Raw genomic sequence first — 24499 nt, 5'->3', positions numbered from 1 at the left:
TAAAACTACGTGAAATTGAACAAAAATATCACCAGTTAATAATTTAGTCTAAAAATATATGCGAAATGAAATAAAAATGCTTCTATTATTATTTAATTGGATCAAAAATATCTTTTTCCTAATAAATATATTATTTCTTTTCTTTTTAATCACATTTTTTAAAAGTTGTTATAATTTAGTTTAGATAAAGCCGAAAAATATCACAATTTTGAAACACCTGTCTTGAGACTTTGAAGGTAATATTAATGGCTGAAAATGCAATGTGTAGTATTTGTCACTCTAGATCTCAAATTAGCCCCGCGTTATACTCTAATATATTTGTTATTTTTTGTGTTCTTATGTTTCACGACGTTTCTTCTTTATGGTCTAATTTTTTTGTCATTTATAGATCTTTAAGAGGCATATCTGCTTAAGAATAATTCTTGTTTCCAGTGACTGTCACTTCATCCTTTCATATGTGCTACCTAAGACATGTATTGTTAAAACATGTATTAGGTAAAATCACGCGCTCGCACATACATTACTAATATTTAGAAACGGCAGTTTAAAAGGACGAACATGGGTATATTTGGAATTACAGTTGTTAAAATATGTACTAGGTAAAATCTCTCACACACACACATATAGAATCAACTCTTGGGTTCATTCAATGAGAGCTTCCTCTCTTACTCATCACAAGTCCACTCCTCCTCTTTCAGATGACACTAATTCTTGGATGATAAACTAAAAAAAACTTTCATGCAATTATACGATAGTATTATACACAAATAATAATGACTACCACATATGTGTATGAATGTTTCTATGAATAATGGCAAAAGTTCACATATTCGAGATTTGTGTAATGACGTAATTGATTGAGCCATTGATAGATAAATAGGACAGAAAAGAGAAGTGGGTATATTTTGATAATTGATGAATGAAACAAGTGCAACATCCATCAACACTGGATATGTTTGAGCAGATAACCGGTGCTTTAAAGGGAAATCAAATTGTGATGTTTCTAGACTATGACGACACCATTTACCCCATTATGGGGGACCATGATCAACCTTTCATCTCTGATGCTGTAAGTTTTCATCTTTATCAACTTTACTACTTCTCTTTTTCCCTTTTTGTTTTTTCATTAAATTAAAAAAACAATCATTTTCATTAATTATTCAATCCATTGTTTATTCTTATGTGATCCTGAAATTATGAGTTAATTATGTCTGTAATTATTGTTTGAACTATTTTTTTTTGCCAAAAAATAAAAAAGACTATTTGGAAATTTAAATTATGAATATATGCTAGAATAAAATGTTTAGGCAAAGAATATGATAATTGACCGTTTAGATATTGCTAGAACATGATGTCTTGTGCTTATTTTCTCTGTAATTTGGGTTTTACACTAAGTTTAAGGACTCAAAATCTATAATGGGCCAAGAGTTCAAATTCTTACATACTAAACAAACATTATTTGCTTCTCTTGATTTATTAACTAAATAGAGTTTCTGGTTATCTAATTTGTTTCACTATTGTACATCAACTTAAATGCTCCTAGTAGAATCTTCAAGTGAAACATTTCATTCATGCCTAGCTTTTGTCGCAAGTGTCACGTCCCGAACGGTGCAGGCGCATACACGGCACTCGGGCCTTGCTTACGTGTCCGAGTGAACCTCACAATTTCTCATGGGCATCAAAACAACATAATCTATATGTCACGACCCGGCCCGTGGGCGTGGGGGTGCCCTACTTAGGCGCCCTCAAACGGACTTACGAACCAAGTCGTCGTATTAAGACTTAATTAAACTTAACGAATATAGTTCATACCGATAAGCGATAGCGAGACGTCACACAAATACATTAAACGAATGCTATCTAAGCGTCGCCCGTGCAAAGCATCATCATATCAAAATCAAAACTGGCGGAATGCACATCGCCCAGACATACACATACATACAAACATGTAGGCCATATCGGCCATAGTAGCATACGGGCCGCTTAAGGATGCGAAACAGAATCTCATACGAACAAACCGGACCCATGACCCACAAATATGACTACAGGCCTCTACAACGCAATGTAACATACGAACATATGACGGGACGGGCCGCCGCCATCCCGAAACGGTAACAAATGTACGTAATATGCATAGCAAAACATATATACCAAATGTGGGCTCGGATCGGGGAGCACTCCAAATACGAGGATGGGTAGCCTAAACCGGAGGATCACCCAACCGAGCGTACGTACTGCGGGCATAAACGCGACCCCCCAAAGAAAGGGGTCGATAAAAGAAGTGCGAGTATGTAAAGCGGGAGGTACGATAATCCAAACGGAGTCGGAGGACGTAACAAATACGAAAGTAACGAGATCACTGCCGGAATGCAAATGTACGAATGCAAATAAAAATCATGCATAAGGCTCGAGAACGTGGTGGTGCCACAACACATCATACCGAGAAGTTTTCAAATCTCCGTACATCTCGAACACATCATAACATCACACACATCAAATCATCGAACATATCGGATGCCATATCACATCATAACACCATAAACGGTAACCGGATGGCGAGGTCTCGGAAACCGTAACACATCATCTTGCGAATGTGTCACAATGCGCGCGATCAAAAAACCGGCACCGCGAACGAAGTCATAATAATTGGCACGGCGGAGTAGTGCGAAACCATATGCATATCAAAATTAAGTTCCAGGACTCGACACATAATTTCATATACGAACACATTAGGATCGAGAGAGGCTCAAAATGAGTATCGAGTTAATCGGAATTAATATACAAAAGTCGCGGACTTTTAAGTTATCAATTTTTCGAAAAATACATCGTAGGTTATTCTCGGAAAATTTAGTATCATTCATAATGAAGAACGTTCAAATAACATTATAGGGCATTTCAAACGGACCTTAGAGTCATAGGCAAACGTTTCCTTTTCATATCATACGAAAATGAGACAAACAAACCAAATAAGAGAATTCTCGGGACTTGCGGGCCCACCTCGGGTCAAGTCGAGGCGGCAGACATAAATTAAGATCATTAGGCTCCCTAAGGTCATTCATAAGAGTTTCGGAGCGATTCAAATACATTTGCGAAAGTTACAAAGGTTTAAGCATTCTTTTAACCAAATATAAGGATTATGGTTCAATTGCGCTGAATGAATAGTATGCCAAATCAAACTCGGATTTCCAAGAGCAGAATAATCCCCGAGGTTCCGATCTTAACCTAGTAGGACTAGGACATGCCAAAAGAAGGAAAGATAGGCTTTACATACCTTGGTTGCGCCTTATGCTCGCTTAAACTCAAATCTCGTTTGCTTCAGAATCTACAAATGGTCACAATTACCAATTGTAAGTTATAAGCTTTTAGAGATTCATTCTTAGCCCTTTCTTGTCTACAGAAATTTGGGCAGCACCTCCCCTATAAATTCGCTGCCCCGAGAATATGACTCGGCTCAGAATATCAACAACCATACCAATAACAACACTAACAACATCAACATTTAATACCAAACACATTATAACATAAATAGTCCCTCTTTCTACATAATGCAACAACTTCGACTCCAACTTCACACTTTCAAACTAATATCGACATTTTCATATTCATTCTCTAATTCAAGGTCATTCAAACGCAATTCGGAAGCATTTTACATTATTTCACAAAATATACAAAATCTCCATCAAACCATAATCCATCCAAAACTTCCAATTTTCAACATAAATTTCCATAACACATTTTTGTCTTCCAACTTCATTAACAACAATCATAATTTGTGTCTTACCACTTCCCTCTCCATATTTACATAAACTTCAATAAAATTGCATAATTTCCTACCACAACCTTACAACAATTTTTTTCCAATTACATAATTTATAATAACATCGTATACTTTCCGATAACAACTCCACAACAAATTCTTCATATTAACTTAACTATTATTCTTCCATCTACTTCACCAAGCCAAAATCAACACAATTCACATACTAAATAATATTTGTTCATCTCCCCTTCATCCTACACTACACGGCCACACATATATTCACCCCCAACATACAAATTTCATGCTTTTCCCTCGTTTCCACATACTACAACATGTATGTATCTCCCATAACATAAAAAGAACATAAAATTCTTACCTTTTCCAACAAGTTCTCCTTGCCAAAAGAAGCACTTTCTTGCCAAGATATTTGTATCACTTTGTAGAGAATCTTGAACTTAACAAGAATCCAAGAAGAAACAAGTTTTTGAATCAAAGACTAAGGCTCCAAGAATTTTTTTTTCTTTTTCTTTCCCTTTTTCTCTCTATGGCCGAAGGCCTTTCTTTTTCTTTCTTCTTGATTTGTTTCTTTTTTTTTTCTTGAAACTTCTAAATGAAAATGACAATGATCCCATGTATTTATCACATGATCAATTCATGAACTAATTCATGACATGGGCTTGGCCCTCTTTTTATTTAACTTGGCCGGTTGGGCCAAGTTTTTTTTTTCTAGCCCAACACTTGGCTAATATATGAAATTCATAGAACAAATTTTCAAAATTTCAATTTTTTTGCTCTTGGCCTTCCTCGATATTTTCGCATCAATATTTTTCATAACCAACATATTCATACTAAATAAGTCCCACATATGGCCTCACTCCTTACAAGTCAACATCATTCCGAATTTTTCAAATTTGCAAAAATCGCCGGATATAACACTATATGATACAATTTAAATGAATCATGAAAACATAATTGTGGAATAAAGCCTTGAAGTAATCTCATAGCATGACATATAATGAAAACGTAATAGTCTGCAAACATAAAAGCACAATTGACTCCGTGTACTAACATACCGTCTATGAAACCTCTAAAACATGTCCGAATACTAACGCCGTGACATGGCCCCTGGATTATCATAAACCGAATACTAGTACGGACTCCATGTTGAACCGAGAGAGAAGTGGGGCTCACCAATAAGCGATAAGCGAGGTGATTCTACGCGCGTGTATGCTTTCGAAAATCGGTATCTGCACCGTGAAGTGCAGGCCCCCGAACAAAAAGAGACGTTAGTACATGGTGAATAGTACTCGTATGTAAAACCTGCTAAAATGAAGAACATGGCACAATATAGGTATAGGACATCAACTGAAACTGAATATAACCTGAACATGAGCATGAGTAAAGTTTGAAAACAGCAAACCAATGGAAATACATGTATATATAACTGCTTGTAACGTGGGGAATGCTATAGTATAACCGACAACATGATCTGGTACTTGCGTCCTACCAGCAGAACACTCACACCTTACCAGGGATATGAGATTTAAATAATAATAAGCATGTAAGGATCCAAACTGCATAATGAAGGTGTTGCCTCCTTGCTGACAACCCTTATCCTACGGTGGCTACGTAGTTTCAGGCTTTACTGAGCCTTCTCGGTTAACTAAGCAAATCCTAAAACATGTGAATTATCATGATTGCTTGTGAGATCATGGTTTCATGAGATACTTGTCATAGTCTTGCAAACATGTTCTTGATTCATGAATAATAATAATAATAATAATAATAATAATAATAATAATAATAATAATAATAATAATAATAATGATAATAATAATAATAATAATAATAATAATCATAAATACTTATATAATTAACTTGAATACATGCTTGTAACTTGCTACATAAAATCATAAAATTTCATATAAACATAATGAGAACACATGAGAAAGAATTCATGATTCATGGATTAAGCTAGGGTTCCTAATAACCGTAATGGAAGATTAGGAATACAATAACGAATATAGATACAAAATTCATGTTCATAAATACATAAATACGGGCTACCAATATGTTGGGTTTAATGCCCTAGGATTTGAACTTCATGGATATCAAGAAACGGAGCGTGGGGAAGAATGTAGAGATTCATACACGTAGATAGAAGTTCTACATACCTTAATCGCTCCAAAACTTGAATTAAAGACTTGAATTTTGAAGAAGAACTCCAAAAGCTAGAATCTTGATCTTTACGTGGGTTTTCTTGAAAACCCTAGGTTAGGAATGATGAATTCTTGATTAGTAATCATGGATACCTGTTAGAATTAACTTGGAATGACTTAGAATGACTTACCTTAGAGTATCTTGAGTTTGGGAGAGAAAAATTTCGTCTTTAGGATTTGGGAGAATGAAAAATGGGAACAAAATAAAACCATACCCATTCTAAACGAGTTTTCTGCCAAAAACGGGCAATGTACGTCCTAGGATGTACGGCCCGTACTTGAAAGTACATCCAATACTCTTTGGGCGTACATTGGGTGAAATTTCCAGTGAAGATTCAGCTCTGCCACCCTTCAAGAAATGGCTATAACTCTTTGTACAGATGTCCGATCTCCATAATATACCGTTGGAAAGGTATTTCAATTATATACAAATTTCAAGGAGGAAGTTTTCTCAAATTACTAACGCACATTCTCGAAAACTGGCCATGAATGAAGATTCAGCTCTGCCACCTTCAGTAAAATGTCTATAACTCTTTGTACGGATGTCCGTTTGATCTCCAAAATATACCGTTGAAAAGGTATTTCAATTATCTACAACTTTCAAGAAGGAAGTTTTCTCAAATTACTAACGCAAATTCTCGAAAACGGGCAATGAATGAAGATTATCTCAGATTTAGAAGGTCTTAAGGATTTCACTTTTTGGTTTGACTTCAAAACAACTATCTATCGCCCGAAATCATCCCAAAGGGATTCATATAACTAACATGTCATTATAATACCAATATTACCCATTAGGATCTAACTTGAACTTACGGGATGATACCGATATGATTTAGTATGAGAGTACGAGGTGTTACAGCAAGTGTAAGGAGGGATATATGCCGAGTTTTTGTCCAAGAGATTTCTTCTTTATGATCCAACTGTTTTGTCATTTATAGATCTTTAAGAGGCATTTGTGCTTAAGAATAGTTCTTGTTTCCTGTGACTCTGGCTTCATCCTTTCATATGTGCTTCCTCATTCTATATCACTTATCAAAAAAAAAAAAAAAACTAGCTTCTACACACGTGCATCTTGTGTTTGTCACAGGTGCATCCCGTATCAATTAGTAAAACTTTTAAAATCACATATATATTGCCAAAACATGTATTAGGTAAAATCACACATACAAACACACACATATAAAATCAACTCTTGGGTTGATTCAATTATAGCTTCCTCTCCTACTCATCACAAGTTCACTCCTCTTTCAGATGACACTAATTCTTGGATGGTAAGCTAAAAAAAACTTTCATGCAATTATACAATAGTATTATACGTGACTACCACATATATGTATGAATGTTTCTGTGAATAACGGTAAAAGTTTATATAATTGAGATTAGCTATCTAATTGTGTAATAACGTAATTGATTGAGCCATTGATAAATAAACAAGATAGAAAAGAGAAATGGGTGTGTTATGATAATTGATGAATGAAACAGGTGCAACATCTATCAACACTAGATATGTTTGAGCAGATAATCAATGCTTTATAACGAAATAAAATTGTGATGTTTCTAGACTATGACGGTGGCATTTACCCTATTGTTTAGGACCGTGATCAAGCTTTCATCTCTGATACTGTAAGTTTTTCATCTTTATCAACTTTACTACTTCTTTTTTTCCCTTTAAAGAAAAACTTATTTTTATTAATTATTCCATCCATTGTTTATAGTTATGTAATCCTGATAGTCTGAGTTAATTATGTGTATAATTATTGTTTGAACTAATGTTTTTGCCAAAAAATAAAAAAGACTGTTTGAAAAGTTTAAAATATGAATATATGCTAGACTAAAATGTTTAGGTAGAGAATATGATAATTAACAATTCAGATATTGCTAGAACATGATGTCTCGTGATGTGCTTATTTTTTTCTTCAATTTGGGCTTTACACTAAGTTAATCAAGGACTCGATATCTATAATATCCCTAGAGTTCAAATTGTTGCATATATACTAAACAAACATTCTTTGCTTTTCTTGATTTATTAACTAGCTATATGATTCTCTAATTTTTTTCACTATTGTACATCAACTTAAATGCTTCTAGTAGAATCTCCAAGTGAAAACGCTTCATTCATGCCGGGTTTTTGTCACAAGTGTAAGGAGGGATATATGCCGAGTTTTTTGTCCAAGAGGTTTCTTCTTTATGATCCAACTTTTTGTCATTTATAGATCTTTAAAAGGCATTTGTGCTTGAAAATAATTCTTGTTTCCGGTGATTGTCGCTTCATCCTTTCATATGTGCTCCCTCATTCCATCATTGTCGCTTCATCCTTTCATATGTGCTCCCTCATTCCATCATTTTTTTAAAAAAAAAAACTAGCTTCTACACACGTGCATCCCGTATCAATTAGTAAAAACTTTTAAAATCACATATATATTGTTAAAGCATGTCTTAGGTAAAATCACACACATTTTTGTGCCTTAACGTTTGTCGTATTTGATGTTGTACTTGCGGATGAGTTAACTTTCTCTTTGACTATTAGGCAAAAAAGTACAAGTACTTTTGGATACTTGCATGACTTTCTCTAAAACTTTCTTTGTGTCCCATGAATTGATTCTTTATTACCTCAATAATCCTAATGAGGTTTTATGTAACTAAGCACTTCTTAATCCTATATATATATATACTATATATATTTTAATTTTGGCCCTTCATATATATAAATTAATATATATTTTAACTAAAGAAATATAATTTGTGTTAGTATTATTCGTACAACAACAACAACAACAACCATATACCCATTGTAGTCCCACAAGTGGGTAGTTATATAAATGCAAAATTTTCATTCCACTCCTTTAATATTTTAACTTCCATTTTGATGAAATTATTTAATTCAAATGAAATTTGGAACAAAAAAAAATTTGACATTATAACTTATGTATCCTAATTTTTAAGTTATTTAGTTCTAAATAAATAATCTATACATAGTTAATGAACTTTTAAGACAAATACATAAAACAGATGGGTTTCCTCTCTTAATTAGGGATTAGGGGTTCGAACATGGATTTGGAAAAAAATCTTTGGAGGAAGCGCACGAACCAGAATAGAGCGCGATGCGATTGCGAATTATATTCTAGGATTAATTGCTCAAATGCGGATATCGAGCACCAATCAGAAAATCAAAGAACGTGAAAAATGAGGTAGGAGGTTCGATAGCTTTTGAAAAGTAGACTTTAAAAACAAAAACAAAAAAATTGACATAAATAAATAAGATTAGGACCTAAAAGTAATTAATTAAAAAGTTTTAAAAAAATTTGAAAATTATTGTAAATGACTACAAAAGTCCCGCGCATGCTGCATCAAATCGATACTTTTGAAAAGTCACATATATACTTTAAAAACAAAAAACAAAAAAATTGACTTAAATAAATAAAATTAGAACATAAAAGTAATTAATGAAAAAGTTTTTAAAAATTTGGGAAATTATTGTGAGGACTACAAAAGTCCTCACATTCCCTCTTATATCTAATAGTAATATATATATATGGCAATGGATTGACAGCTGAAGCATCTCTGTCTGTACTTCGTTTTGTTCTTATTAATATGCTTAATAAACTTTTTCCTTTCCATAGTTGTCTCATGGTGCTCGTGTTCAGTGATTTACCATCTTCATGTTAAACTAGGGAAAAAGAATTATGGTAAGTCTTTTGGAATTTGTGTCTCCTAGTTTTGTTCCTTCCTCCTTGTTCCATTTGTGTCTTCCGGACATTTTGCATTGTTTGGTCCACAAGATGTGAAGCTATATCGTGACCTCAATGTTATAGAAGAGCCGATGATGAAGGGACAAAGATTACAGTCGGTCTACGTGCTATCAGCGGAGACTGCATATATAGAAAAGGTAAGGAGAAATGAGACTGCAGATTTATGGCACATGCGATTAAGTCATGTCAGTTATTCCAAGCTTGATGTAATGATGAAGCAGTCAATGGTTAAAGGACTTCCCCGCATTGAAGTAAGATCAGATACTATATGTGCAGGCTGTCAATATGGAAAAGCTCACCAGCTACCGTACGAAGAGTCCAAATTTAAAGCGAAAGCACCACTAGAGTTGATCCATTCTGATGTTTTCGGACCAGTTAAGCAAGCCTTCATTAGTGGAATGAGATACATGGTGACCTTTATTGAAGATTTCTCCAGTTACGTGTGGGTTTATTTTATCAAGGAGAAGTCTGAAACTCTTTCAAAATTTAAAGAGTTCAAGGAGGAAGCGGAAGCAGAGGTGGGCAGAAAAGTTCATCGTCTACGCACCAACAACGGGGGGAGTACATTTCAGATGTATTCTCAGATTTCTTCGGGTGGACAGAATATGCCATCAGTTCACATGCTCAAGTACAACACAACAAAATGGTGTGGCAGAAAGGAAGAACCGACACTTAGCTGAAACATGTCGTAGTATGCTTCACGCCAAAAATGTTGCTGGACGATTTTGGGTAGAAGCAATGAGAACGGCTGCATTTGTGATCAATGGGCTCCCTCAGCAAAGGTTATGTTTCCTATCATCTTTTGAAAATTATGGAGCATGAAGCCTACTGTTAGTTATTTCAAAGTTTTTGGATGTGTATGCTATGTGTTTGTACCTGATCACTTACGTAGCAAGATGGACAAGAAGGCTATCAGATGTATCTTTGTAGGATATGAAAATCAAAGAAAAGGGTGGCGACGTTGTGATCCAACAACGGGGAAGTGTTATACTTCTCGGAATGTGGTGTTTGATGAAGCTTCTTCATGGCGGTCTTCGGATATGGAAGTGTTACCAGATTCTGATGTTTTCAAAGGTGTGGTGGACTCATTCCAGATCCAGTTGAGTCTAGGTGAAGTTGAAGGTGCAGCTATTGAAGATAATGTTAAAGAAGGCGTGACTCAAAATCCTTGGCAAACTGGTTTGTACCAACAACCAGAAGAAGGCGAGCAATGTGGAGAAAATGCACCACCTCCACTTGGAAGGTCAACAAGAACCAGAAAGCAAAATCCCAAATATGCCAATGCTGCCATAGCAGAAGAAGTAAATGAAAAAGAACCAGAAACTTTTGAGGAAGCGTTTCAAAATTCGAAGTGGATTAAGGCTATGGAGGAGGAAATCGATGCGCTAGAACGAAATCAAACTTGGGAGCTCGTGACAAAGCCGAAGGATTCAAACCTATTTCTTGTAAACGGGTTTACAAGATAAAGCATCACACAGATGGATCAATTGAAAAGTACAAAGCTCGTCTTGTAGCTCGGGGTTTTTCTCAGCAATATGGACTAGACTATGATGAAAGGTTTAGTCCAGTGGCAAAGCTTACAACTGTTCGGGTCTACTTGCACTTGCAGATAGTAAGAATTGGAACCTGTGGCAAATGGACGTGAAAATGCATTTCTGCATGGATAGTTGGATAAGGAGATTTACATGGGTCAAACTATGGGTTTTCAGAGTCAAGATCATCCCGAGTATGTGTGTAAGCTTTGAAAGGCGCTCTATGGATTAAAGCAAGGGCTGAGGGCATGGTATGGTAAGATTGCTGAATTTCTTACTCATAGTGGTTATTCAATAACACCAGCAGATTCCAGCCTGTTTGTGAAAATTGTTGGCAGAAAACTAGCTATTGTGCTAGTATCTGTGGATCATTTAATTCTAACAGGAGATTGTGAAGAAGAAATTCTCCGTCCAAAGGAGAATTTGTCAGTACGCTTCCAAACGAAAGAACTCGGACAGTTCAACCATTTTCTTGGCTTGGAGGTTGATCATAGTGAAGGAGGAATTTATTTGCATCAGAAAAAAATATTCCAAAGATCTGTTGAAGAAGTTTGGGATGTTTAATTGCAAACCAATATCAACAGCGCTGGAGCCAAATGGTAAGATGTGTGCTCATGAAGGGAACGACCTGGAAGATGCAACAATGTATAGACAATTGGTGGGTAGTTTGATCTACTTAACTTTAACAAGACCCGACATCTCTTACGCAGTTGGTGTGACGAGTCGATACATGCAAAATCCAAAGAAACCTCATTTAGAAGCAGTTCGAAGGATTTTGAGATATATCAAGGGTAAGCTTGGATATGGTATAATATACAAGAAAGGTGGAGATTGTAAGTTAGTTGGCTACTGTGATGCTGACTATACAGGTGATCATGATACCCGACGATAGACTACTGGATATGTCTTTATGCTTGGGTCTGGAGCAATTTCATGGTATAGCAAGAGGCAACCAACTGTGTCGTTGTCAACGACAGAAGCGGAATACCGAGCAGCGAGAATGGCAGCTCAAGAAAGTACTTGGATTATAAAGTTGCTGAAGGATTTGCGTCAACCAATGGAGTATGCAATTCCGTTATATTATGACAACCAGGCGGCGATACGCTTGGAGGAGAATTCAGTGTTTCACGCTAGGACTAAGCATGTGGAGGTACATTACCATTTCTTCGTGAAAAAGTTCTTGAAGAAGAAGTGGAAATGGTCCAAGTCAAAACAGAAAATCAAGTTGCCGATATATTCACGAAAAGCTTGAGCAGCAATAAGATTGGAAATTTCTATCGTCAGCTCGGTGTCACTGAAAGGAAAGAAGCAGGAGTTGAGGGAGAGTGTTAAAAGACCAACTCCAGCTCCTTGTTATTTAATTTAGTGCTTAATAGTAGAGTCTTTAGTTGCTAGTCTAATGTTTCCCTGTTAGTAATTAATTTACGTGTTCCTTAGCATGTAATACCACTATTAGTCTTAGTGCCTAGTGGTTAGTGAAAGTTTCCTAGTTTTATGGTTAGTAGGTTGTAGTGTTAGTAACCAAGTAGCAAGTTTGGATGCCTATATAAAAAAGCCATCATGTTCCTTAAATATATGCAACTGCTAAGTTAATTTATTAGCTTTTGTTTGTCACTGTCTTTTTTACAGCTATACATTTTGCCTTTGAGTAACAAGCCATACACTGGAACTTTCCATTCCCCACCCAAAACGAATCCTTTTGTCAGAGTTTTAAAAAAAGTGCCATTTTCATGGGAATCAAAGAAACCAAAGCCAAAAAACTGACACGTGTAACAGCACAAACTGAGAATTATTCCCATTATCCTGGGTCTGTAGCTAAACATCATAATATATATACTTCTGTTCTACTTCTGCAACTCTCTAAATTTATTTGCAGTATTGTCTAAGTCAGGTACTTCTCTCCTCTTTTCTCTGCAGACATCTCCATATGTGATAATTTGATTGGTTTCTTTTGTTTTTTTCATTCTCTGTTAATCACTGGCCCTTATACAAAGTTGTGAAGTTTAACTTGATGATATCATTTTTGGTCACCCAATTTGTTGTTTGTAAAAGTACAGTTCTTGGAAATTTTGATGGTTTAAGGGGTATGAATAGTTCTCGAAAACAAATAGTTCTATTATGCTGTGTCCTTGCCTTAGATGGATCATTGAGCAATTGGTATGATTTTTATGATGCCTTTAGCTTATGGAATTGTTGGTGAATTTGAACAAAGGTGGAGCTAGAGTTTTGAGTTTATGGGTTATGTATTATAAAAAATAAAAAAAAGGCAACTTGCTGAATTTTCTTGGAATAAGAGAATTCAGGGAATATTCATGGAAAAAAGATTAGTACTCCCTCCGTTCATTTTTACTTGTCTACTATGGACTTTGCACACTTCTTAAGAGATAATAACTGAAGTGTGTAATTTACCATGATACCCATATTAATTAATGCATATTCTCAATGGACTTGAAAGATGATTTGAAAAGAGTAACTAATACTATAGGTAAAATAGAAAAAAAGAAATTGTCTTCTCTTGATATGCTAAAAGCGACAAGTAAAAGTGAAAATTTATTTTTAGTATAGTGGACAAGTAAAAGTAAACGGAGGGAGTACTTTCTAACTGCTGCTTATTGCAGGAAACATTGATGAACTAAACATATTCGTTGTGCAGGCAATCCAAGATGGATTCACACAAGGTGAGAAAAGTTCCTTTGGTGTTTTCCCAATATCATTGGGCATCCATGATTTTGACTTAGCTATAGTCATTAGTCTCAGCTTAATTTTATTTGTACCTTCTTTCTTTGTGTTGAAAGAAACTAGTTGGCATCTTGACAGGGAGTGGCCCTCATGGATTAGGAAGAACACTTTTTTTTTTTTTTTTTTTGACAATAGGAAGAACTCTTTTTTCACTTTATCAAGAACTGTCCTTTTAGTGGGCTAGTAAAAAGCGAGAAACGGGATTGGGCTCGTGAGCACAAGAGTTGCAAGATAACATGATTTCATTATTGAAGTTAACAGCATTTGAAGCTTGTGACAACAATTCGTAGTTGTAATCTTACAAGCAAAAGTTAATTCATATACTGATGGCAGTTTGAACCTGTGAAGCATACTTTTGGGATCTCTCAGGAAATCCGATTTCAGGGGCTTCCCTTATAAATTATAGTGATAATTCTTCACATGCTATGTCATGCTCACTGCTGAGTGAACATGGACTCTTCATGGTAAGGCATGGCCTGGTTCGTGTCTTGTTCAACATGAGCGTTTCCTGTTCAGAAATTCGAAGTTTGTTTAGTAATAGCCCTGGTTTTGTATGACTAGTTACGTGTGCTAGCTTTATAATTTAGTAAATTTTCTTCATTCCATGTTCTATTGAAGATTGAAGATTTAAATTGCATCTATGATGTGATAGCTATTTTAAGATTTTTCCAACTAAGTTAATGTTATCTCGTTCTGATAGTTTTCCTTTAAGTTTTTGAATTAAAGACACTGACTTAGGTGTTTCGATTCCGTGGTTCAGGAAAGGAATGGACTGAATAAAGTGATCATGATACTAGACCTACTACTTTATGATGTTTCAAAAATGAATTGGTACTATTTCTTGGTCATCTGATTGGTATCTCGTTTTTGCAGGAAGGTGATAGAGGTTCAGGAAAGCAGAAGAAGGTCAAAATTGTTTTTGTTATAGGTTGGGATTTCTATAATTCCTTGCACTGTCTGATGTTAATCACATTTATTGCATTTTGTATTTCTTTTGAAGAAATTAAAATTGCGTCTTGTATTCCTGTTTTATCATGGAAAAATGCATTTTTTGCTAAGTTTTACCTGGCGTTCATACATGATATCTTATTTGGTGATGGTCGAAAATGGTAAAAATTGGAAGTGACATACTTTTTCTGTGGCTTCCATGCCGCACATATCCGACCACCAGCAAAAGGAAGGAAAAGAATAACATTTGCTTTTTCTTTTCCTTTTTGTTGTTATAGCTTCATCTAATAGGTGTTAAAATGAAAGCTGCATTTGAGTGTGTTTCACTTTTGGGAATATGCTTTCTATATCAAACCATTGACTTCATGATCATTACAGTCATCTGGATTTCCACATCCAGTTTTGTCCAAGAAGAAACAAGAAGCATTGTTCATTAATAGTTGTGTATTGGTCTTAGTTTAGATTGTGAGGGTAGAATTGACATTCCGAAATAATGGAGGTTCATTCTAGTCATTAATTATTGTTATATCAAAGTTAAATATGAGGCACGTTTATGTTCTTTCAAATGTCAGAGGAAGTATGCTGAACTTGAGGGGTAGGTGTATGCAATCTGCTATAAAAACTTATAATTAATAACAGTTTCTTTTGCTTCTGGCTTATAGTATGTGATATTGCATTTTCTCTTTATCTCTCTTTTCAAAGAAATAACTTCCTCCTTTCCTTACTTTCACATTGTGATTATACGTGTTACAGGTGGTCCAGGGAGCGGTAAAGGAACGCAATGCAAAAGAATAGCACAACAGTTTGGCTACACTCATCTTAGTGTTGGTGAGCTTCTACGTCAAGAAATCAATTCTGGTTCTAAAACTGGGTAATGCTATTCAACAACCATTTTCAATTCTCGATAAATCTATAGTTCTTACCTTAGCATGTAATACCATATACAACACAATTAGTTTCATCTAAGAGGTCATGTTGTTCGCTTAATTACAGTTCTTTTAAGTAAGAATTTTATATGTCAGCTTTCTTTATTTCTTTCGTTTTGTTTATTGCAGCTCCATGATTCAGAAAATTATGAAGGAGGGGAAGCTTGTTCCTGCAGATGTAACCGTGAGGCTTCTTCAACAAGCCATGCAAGAAATGGATAGTGACAAATTCCTTATTGACGGCTTCCCCCGGAATGAAGAGAATGTGAAAACATTTGAGAATTTTGTAAGTTTATTATTCAATTGTTTCTAATGGAACTCAGATCTTCCCCCGGAATGAAGAGAATGTGAAAACATTTGAGAATTTTGTGAGTTAATTTATTATTCAATTGTTTCTAATGGAACTCAGAAGCACACCTTATTTTTGAAATAACTGTCGTTTGGGATTTCTTTGCAGACAAAAATGGAGCCTGAGTTTGTCCTTTACCTAGATTGTCCACAAGACGAAATGGAGAGGCGCTTGCTATCAAGAAATGAGGTATATTTAGGTTATGTTGCTCAGACTCTCTAAAATGTTGCAGTACCCGTGTCGAATCCTCAAAAAATGCACTACTTCTTTGGGGGATCCAACACTCACCTGGCAACATTTTTAATAGTCGAACAACATAGTATTTAGGTACATCATTCAATCTTTTAGCAATTATATGAAAGATATTCATGCAGGGAAGAGAGGATGATAACATCGAGACAATAAGGAAGCGATTTAAAGTTTTTATGGAGTCAACTCTCCCTACAGTTGAATACTATGAATCAAAGGGGAAAGTTAGGAAGGTAAATCATAAATTTTAAGCTTCTTCTATTGCTCAATAGGGTGGTGGTAGTGGACAATAGTTAGATATTGAATCTGTATAAGATGTAATGATTTTAGTGGGTGCAGCGTTGCGGCACCGAGTTCATCTGAATCCAATACTTTCGACTCGACGCGAAACATAAATTTATGTATAAAAATCCACTAAAATTGCTATACATAGTACGTCTGAACATATAATCTTAAAAATACATTAGTCCAATGCTAAGAATTGAACTGGTAGAGTTTAAATACGGGATCCACCTATAATTTTAATTGTAACCGTTGACTTGTGTCTGAAAATGTCAGGTTGATGCTGGAAAATCTATTGATGAAGTTTTTGAGTCCATCAAATCCATTTTCTCACCAGAAAAAGATTATAAGGTGCCACCAAGTACACACAACTGCGAATGCTGCTTGATACTTTGAATGGATGATCCTCAAAGCTTGATAGTGTACATAAATATCTTTACTGCCAGATTAACTTACAGATACTATTCGTGTGCTTTAACTTTTTGCAATAGGTCATGTCCCTTATATTCCAGGTTATGAATCCACTTATCATCGACGGTTACCTATAGTTATCTTTTTGGGGATCTGACCATGTAAAAATTTATACCGTCAGTTTATATGCTAAACTCTATATCGTGTGATATCTACCGTTTCTTGTTAATGTGTGATAAGAATCATTTCTAACCAGCACGCTCTGACTCCTGGACCTAATTAATTTTGCCTTATTATTAGCAATTTGCATTTGTACTTTTTGTCATGTTTTGCTGGGTTACTAGATCAGGCAAAACAAGGATATGCTTACAAATAAAGGTATAATAGTTCCACTTTACTATAGAATAACTAGAGAAGAACAGATAAAGGAAGGCAAATATGAAAGTTACCAACAAATGCTTAATTAATAAATAAAGAGAAACTAAACATATGTAGGAAATATTTCATTTAATAAGGAGCTACATGAAAAAAGAACCCTGCATGTTATGTTCTTCAATTTTTCAATTTCTTCCTTGGCAGCAAAGTTGATAGCTACAAAGAGGACAAGTGCAACTACGAGGAAAGCAAACAAGGCAATGACAAACTTTATCAACTGCCAAAACCAAACTTCGGACATGCTGAATGATATTTCGTACTATGGCTCAGGTTTTCACTTGCCATGGGTACTAAAACACACGAGTTCGGAGTAGTAGTAGTAGTAGTTGTTGTATTTTCAGAGTGAATGAACAGATGGCTTTCACAAAGATTACAATAAAATGAAGAAATGATGAAAATGAAAATTAGAAAGGAAGCTGCTGTAGGAGCTGAAATTTTTCTTTCCATAGCTAAAGTTTTGTAATTTGCCAACAGATCTTAACTAATGCTATAAGCTGTGTGATTAATGTATCCTTTGTAGCGGTCTATATAATGTTAGCGATCGATCACCTTTAATTTGTGATAAGATATATTGAAAATTCAAATGATATTGAATATATTCTCTTCATATAAATCACACTCAAAATGCCAAAAGATTCCCAAATTCAACTTTGTAGTCATGCAGCGTACAGGATTTTAGGATGACAAGAAACCGAACCAAAAGAAAAATTACATCCAACACCATGTGACAAATTTGAACATATACTTGAATAATGATCTTGGTAAACAAAATATTTGTTCTTTTATTTTCTTTATTCTTTTCCAATCCAAAAAACTTGATTATCACTCTTCAGAAGTGGTTATTAAAACCTTTAAAAATAGTTCCCATTAACTTTGAAGCTTGAACACTTTTTCTCTAACGTTAAATTATATCCACAAATTGATTACCAATAGTCACTCAAAACAACCGCCGAAATCAACACATTAAACTTCAAACTAACTTGTTAAAATAACCCAAAAAGCAATAAATTCGGACATGAAGCTTAATTTATAAGGAAATTTTAGAAAAATATAGCTTTTGAAAATCATTACGCCACATAGCCCAATATACAATATTATACATGGGGGAAAGCATTATACATAATGTATCAACCTAGTATAAAGTGTATAAAAGGTGTTTATACACAAATATGAGCTAAATATGGTTACAGACCCAAAGTATTTCAAAAACAAAAAAAATATTCCCCTAATTTCTTTCAAAAGAGGGGGTTAGGGTTTTGTGTTTGGGGAAATCAATAAAGAGAGGAGATCTTACAGCTCGGTTTATTTAATAAAACGATCGCCGATACGTCGTCGGAGCAAGGTTTCGGTCAAGTGTTAACAACAAAATTATTATGCTTTTACGTGAAATTCAGTAAATGTAATGTCTCACACCACAACCGGTAAGAAGGGTTTGGGCTCGTGATTTCGAAATCCACAAGACCCAATATTTAAATGCACAATTTTTTTTTGCACGGATTGGCCTTCAAAGTATTTCGGTCTTTAATTTTAGTCCTCAAATTGCTGGTCTTTTAATTTTTGGCATTCACTTAAAAAAGTGGCCGAAAATACCCTAAGGTTCAGGGTTCGAATCCCCGCTCAATTAAAAAAAATAAAATCGCAAGGCAGAGTTTTGTAGTAAATTAGGCCTATTCGGGCAAAAGTCTGCCTTAAGGCAAAGGTTTGAGGCAGATGTTTGCCTTAATGCAGAATTTTTGCTATGAAACTATACTTTGCGATTTTTTTTTTACTGAGCCGGGGTTCGAACCCAAAACCTTAGGCTATTTTAGGCAAAAGACAAAAATTAAAGACTAGAAATTTGAAGGCCAAAAATTAAAGACCATCCCCGAATAAGGACAATCATGCAAATTGCCCACTTCACATAAATGTTCTCTTATTAAAATTTTAGCATTCTATTGCCCTGCACCAAGATAATAGACGAAAAATATAGGGGAGTTACATAAATACAAGTAAATAAGTAAAATATTTTGTAATCTACAATTATTAACTAAATTACATAATCTACAATATATACTCTATATTTAGGGTATATGTATGATTTTATACCATAAATAAAAAAATGTTGCTATGAATAAAAGGCTAATAATAAGGAGTTTCCCATATTAGTGAGAACCAAATTAAATACATATCATAACACATTAATTGCTTTTCTAAACATCCCAATATACTCAGCTAGCATTTTAATCCATAAAATAGTATACTACTGTTTATATGATATATATTAATATTATACAATTACTTGAACAAGTATATATATTATGTACTTATATATTACATATATTTCACTATTATATACTATATATAATATTATGTTTTATGTATATTTCACTATTATATACTATACATAGTTAATACTAACTATGTATGTATTAACTATGTAATATTATGTTTTATGTATATTATGTTTTATGTATATATTAATATTATACAATTACTTGAACAAGTATATATATTATGTACTTATATATTACGTATATTTCACTATTATATACTATATATAATATTATATTATTCTTTCTATATATTGTATATTTTATATATTTGTAGAGTACAATTGGTTGGCACATAGAGTAATATATTCATAGATTAGGTATATCATAATATTATATACTAATATTAGATGCTATATACAAACTTAAATTAGGGACTTAGTAGCTCAGTTGGTTGGTTACATGAACTTTCACCATCTTAGTGAGGGTTCGAATCTCCACATTATAATCCCATCCCCATTTCCCTTTCCTCTACACTCCATGTAATAAAAATAATATTTTTTAAAAAAAAATACAAACTTAAATATACTAATTTTTACTATTATATTCACAAATATTTTGTTATCATCTTTTCAATTAAATATACCAATTTGAATATACCATATACTTTTTAAGGTATATTTTCATGTACATTTCTTATACCATATTTCTATATACCATATCTTTCATGTACTTTTCTTAATATTAATATATTTAAATAATTTCTTTTAGTCACAAAAAAATAATTGAATCATCATCAAGTGAAATTAAAAAAAGAAGAATAAAAAGGAGGAAACGAAAGAAAAAAAGTTTGTTTAAAACGGTAGATGGAATATGGGATTTGAAGTTGATTTTTTTTTATGTTTATTTGGAAAATTACATTAGAATAGTTTTGAAAAAAAAAAAAAAGAGAAAGTAAAAAGTGGATATGCTTTAATGGTAGTAACTCCTAAAATTAAGTATTATTAATATTTGAGGAATGTAAACAGTTATATTTTTCTAATTAAGAAGTTAAATTTTGAATGAGTTGTATTTATGTAATTTTTTGAAAGTAGTTATAATCTTTTTAATTACCATTTGAAAAAGTTGTATTTGTGTGACTTTCCCAAAAAAAAAAAAAAAAATATATATATATATATATATATATATTATAAATAATTAGTCTATATGTTTTATATTTGGCTAGCAAGTGAAATTACTTTGGTCGAGGGGCCAAATAGGTTAAAAATCTTTTTTTTTTTTTTAAATTCCTATAAGACTCGTCTTGCCACATCTCATGAAGAATCACTAAAATTTAGATAGAAAATTATGATGTATCACTCTGAGTTCTGATGGATTATCTTGTCACAAGAGCTAGTGAATTATTAGGATCTTAGTACGTATTGTGTCATGACCTTGGAACAAATAATCTACAAATTCAAGTGGTTCATCATGAGTTTCTGATGGAGGGCTTGCCACAAGTCCTAGCAAATCACCCGGATCTTATAAATTTTGATGTAAATTTGGAGCGAATTGTTCTCATATCCTGACGGATGATCAGAAGTTTCTGAAAAAAATAACCAACATAGTTTTACTTCATAATTAATGCAAATTGGGTCAAATCAACTCCAAATGACTTTAAATTTAACATCCAACGTTTCCATACCAATACCAACAAATCTTAGTATTTTTATCCAATTCATTCCTTCATAAATCAATAGATTCATTTTGTCGCCTTAATAATCAAGTTCAGTAAAATCCGTTAATAATATTTTTTAGAGTTAAGGGTCAAAAACACACTTCAACTATCACTTTTTTTTTTAATGTCATACCTAAACTATTAGAAGGTTGAGAAAACTATCTAAACTATCACTATATAATTTGCAAAACACACCTCAAATTATTCTTGAATGGCATGTCATATCACTCTCCATTTTATATAAAAATGTTGCCAAGTGTTGTCCACGTGGATAAATAATGTCACATGACACCTACATGGAAATTAAAAAAAAAACCTATTTGTTTTAAAAAAACAAACTGAAAAATAATATTTTTTGTAAAAAAAATCAGAAATTATAAAAAATAAAAAATAAATAGTTTAAAAAATGGAAAATTTATTTTAAAAAAATAAATAAGAAAAATGATTATTTAGTTTTCACATTTTTTTTAAATCATTTTTTTTCTGATTTTCTAAATTTTTGATATTTTTTTATAAAAATTATATTTTTTTCATATTTTTTGTAAAAATCCAGATTTTTTTTTAAATTCTGGTTTTTTTTTTTAAAAAAATGCTGTTTTTTTTTAAAAAAAAAATATATATAAAAATATAGACATTTTTTATAAAAAAATATTATTTTTTAATTTCCATGTAGGTGCCATCATAGCATTGGTTATGCCATGTGGACAAATTTTTTTGAGAAAATTTCAGCTTCACTTGCCTTTTGAAGAGTGAGTTCACACATTTAGTTCAGGTGTGTTTTGCAAACTAGATAGTAATAGTTTAGGTAGTTTTTTCTACCTTCTGATAGTTTAGGTATGAAACTAAAAAAAAAAAAAATGATAGTTAGGGTGTGTTTTTGACTATTTTTTAAGTTTTTTTGACCAAGCTGTTAAAATCAACACAAATAAATAATTGGTCTTTTGTTTTTTTTCCAATATGTGTGAAGAAGATGGAGAAGAAGAAGGAAAAGGGAAGAAGGAGATGGATTATGTTGAGGCGGAGCACAAATTCTTACCAAAAACATCAATATTGGTACCGGGGGATCCACTACACCCGAACATCCTCGGTCAAAAATTACACTGTATATATAAGGTATTTTTATATGTTTTATGTGAGGTATTTTTATATGTTTTATGTACATACATAGATTTTGAACACCCTAAACACAAGAGTAGGGGTTGGTTCATGGTTTAGGGGGTTCAAATTTCACCTTGAGGTTTCAAGTTCAAGTCTTAGGTATTACATTTTTATTTTTTGAACCCCTCAAAGAATATCTTATATCCGCCACTGATTGGTACCTATTGTTAAATTTTAATTTTGGTCATCATAATTTTAGATTAAGCATGTTTGAGTTTCAGTTAGTGAAATTATGCGCTTTGTTCCATTCACGAACAGCTTTTACGAAATTAAATGAATCACTGACTTATAATTTTTTTTTTTGCAAACACTATATATTTCTTAATACATCCTAAATTTAATAATACTTGAGATGGATCTGATTATGCAATTCGGTAATATTGTAATAGATTGTTTATTCATCAAGAAACTAATCATATGAAGAAGATAAATTATTTTCCAGCAAAAGAATTATAATTGTAATATGTATTTTGTTATCCAAGTTCATATATGTTGAAGGTAGAAAGTATGAATGAGGAAGAGCCGGGGAATTAAGGGAGGAAAAAGTACTAAGACGACGTTTAGACAGAGTCTCGAACGGAATGACTATTTTAAAAGTTTCTTGTCGGGATTAAAAAGTGTAAAAGATTGATGCTGAATGCTGCTACTATTAAAAAGTAATTCACTGCATGCTAGTGAAAGGAATATATTGTGTTTACCAAAAAAAATAAAAATAAAAAATGGAAGAAGAAGAAGAAGAAGAAGAAAGGAATATCTTGTTTGTTAGTTTGTGTGAAAGTTTGAGATTTTGATTAATTAAAAGAATATATATATGCTGACAAGATTAGAATTTGTTTCATAAGCTTTATAGATGTCTAATTGTCTTCCTTAGTTGGTGAGAAGGGTGTAATGATTGGTCTCACGAGGAATTTTTCTATCAGTGGAGATTTTCTTTTGCCCTTTTTGCTTTTAATCTATAGTATTATAATGTCATGGACTTCTTTAATTATTTTGCCATGGAATTTCTTTCATTCATATATAGTTGCATTAGTGAGCCTTTCAGAAAGAGATTCGATGCATTTTCTTAAAGAAAATTCGGCATTTTTTTGAACTTTTCTTAACGAATAAGTAAATCACAATGAAGTACACATCATCCTACGTTCGAGAAATGCACTGCTTCAGACCTTGAATTATAAAAAATAAAATTAGAGACAAAATAAAATATTTTCAAAATAAATTGCATTTCAATTAATATGATAAACATTGTGTAATTAATTAGTTGATTAGGTATTCATATTATTATTTTTAGTTAAATATACTATACTAACATAAGCCAAACGAGGGTTAGAATCATCATTTAATTTTAATATATATGTTTTGTTGACGGGGAAGATATTTCAAGACTTTTATTTTCAGCTTTGTTGTTGTGCTGTCGTTCTTACTTCTTTTTTTGGTTTCACTAAAAATGTTATTGATGTTTTGATTTGTTTTGTCCTTTAATTTAGTTTTTGAAATTTTAAGTTTCTCAAATAAGGTTGAATATATAAGCCTTTGAATTTAAATATAATTGATGATTATTTTCAGTTTCATAATATCGAGTATCACAAAGAAATTACTTATAAATTTGATGAGATATTTCATGATCGCGCGAAGCCGGATAAATTCAGTAGTGAAAAATAAAGTCACATAAGCTGATTAAACATGAAAACTTAAGACACGTTAACTATGCAATTGATGGCACGTCACAGGTATACGCTGGAAGTTTCCATTCCCCATCCAAAACGAATCCTTTTCTCT

At 33.1% G+C, this 24499-nt stretch overlaps 1 protein-coding gene and 1 pseudogene across 2 annotated transcripts; both read left to right on the top strand.

The window, feature by feature from the left end:
* Window positions 1–11468: 11468 nt before the first annotated feature.
* LOC132069396 (secreted RxLR effector protein 161-like) lies at window positions 11469–12867 on the top strand (annotated as a pseudogene).
* Window positions 12868–13774: 907 nt separating this feature from the next.
* On the top strand, window positions 13775–17419 carry LOC132030243 (UMP-CMP kinase 3-like). 2 transcript variants are annotated; one of them, XM_059419785.1, is made up of 7 exons: window positions 13775–13938; window positions 14873–14927; window positions 15701–15818; window positions 16003–16138; window positions 16331–16411; window positions 16597–16704; window positions 17030–17419. In XM_059419785.1, exons 1-7 carry the CDS (start codon window positions 13924–13926, stop codon window positions 17147–17149), a joined length of 633 nt encoding a protein of 210 aa, XP_059275768.1. In that variant the 5' UTR covers window positions 13775–13923; the 3' UTR covers window positions 17150–17419. The 2 variants fall into 2 exon arrangements, with proteins under 2 accessions (XP_059275768.1, XP_059275767.1); XM_059419784.1 differs by having other exon boundaries at window positions 13781–13938; window positions 16003–16159.
* Window positions 17420–24499: the final 7080 nt, after the last annotated feature.

Source organism: Lycium ferocissimum, chromosome 9 (assembly GCF_029784015.1).
Source record: "Lycium ferocissimum isolate CSIRO_LF1 chromosome 9, AGI_CSIRO_Lferr_CH_V1, whole genome shotgun sequence".
Taxonomy (NCBI): Eukaryota; Viridiplantae; Streptophyta; class Magnoliopsida; order Solanales; family Solanaceae; genus Lycium; species Lycium ferocissimum.
Note: the sequence above shows the minus strand (reverse complement) of the source record. Positions and strands in the feature narration are given on the sequence as shown.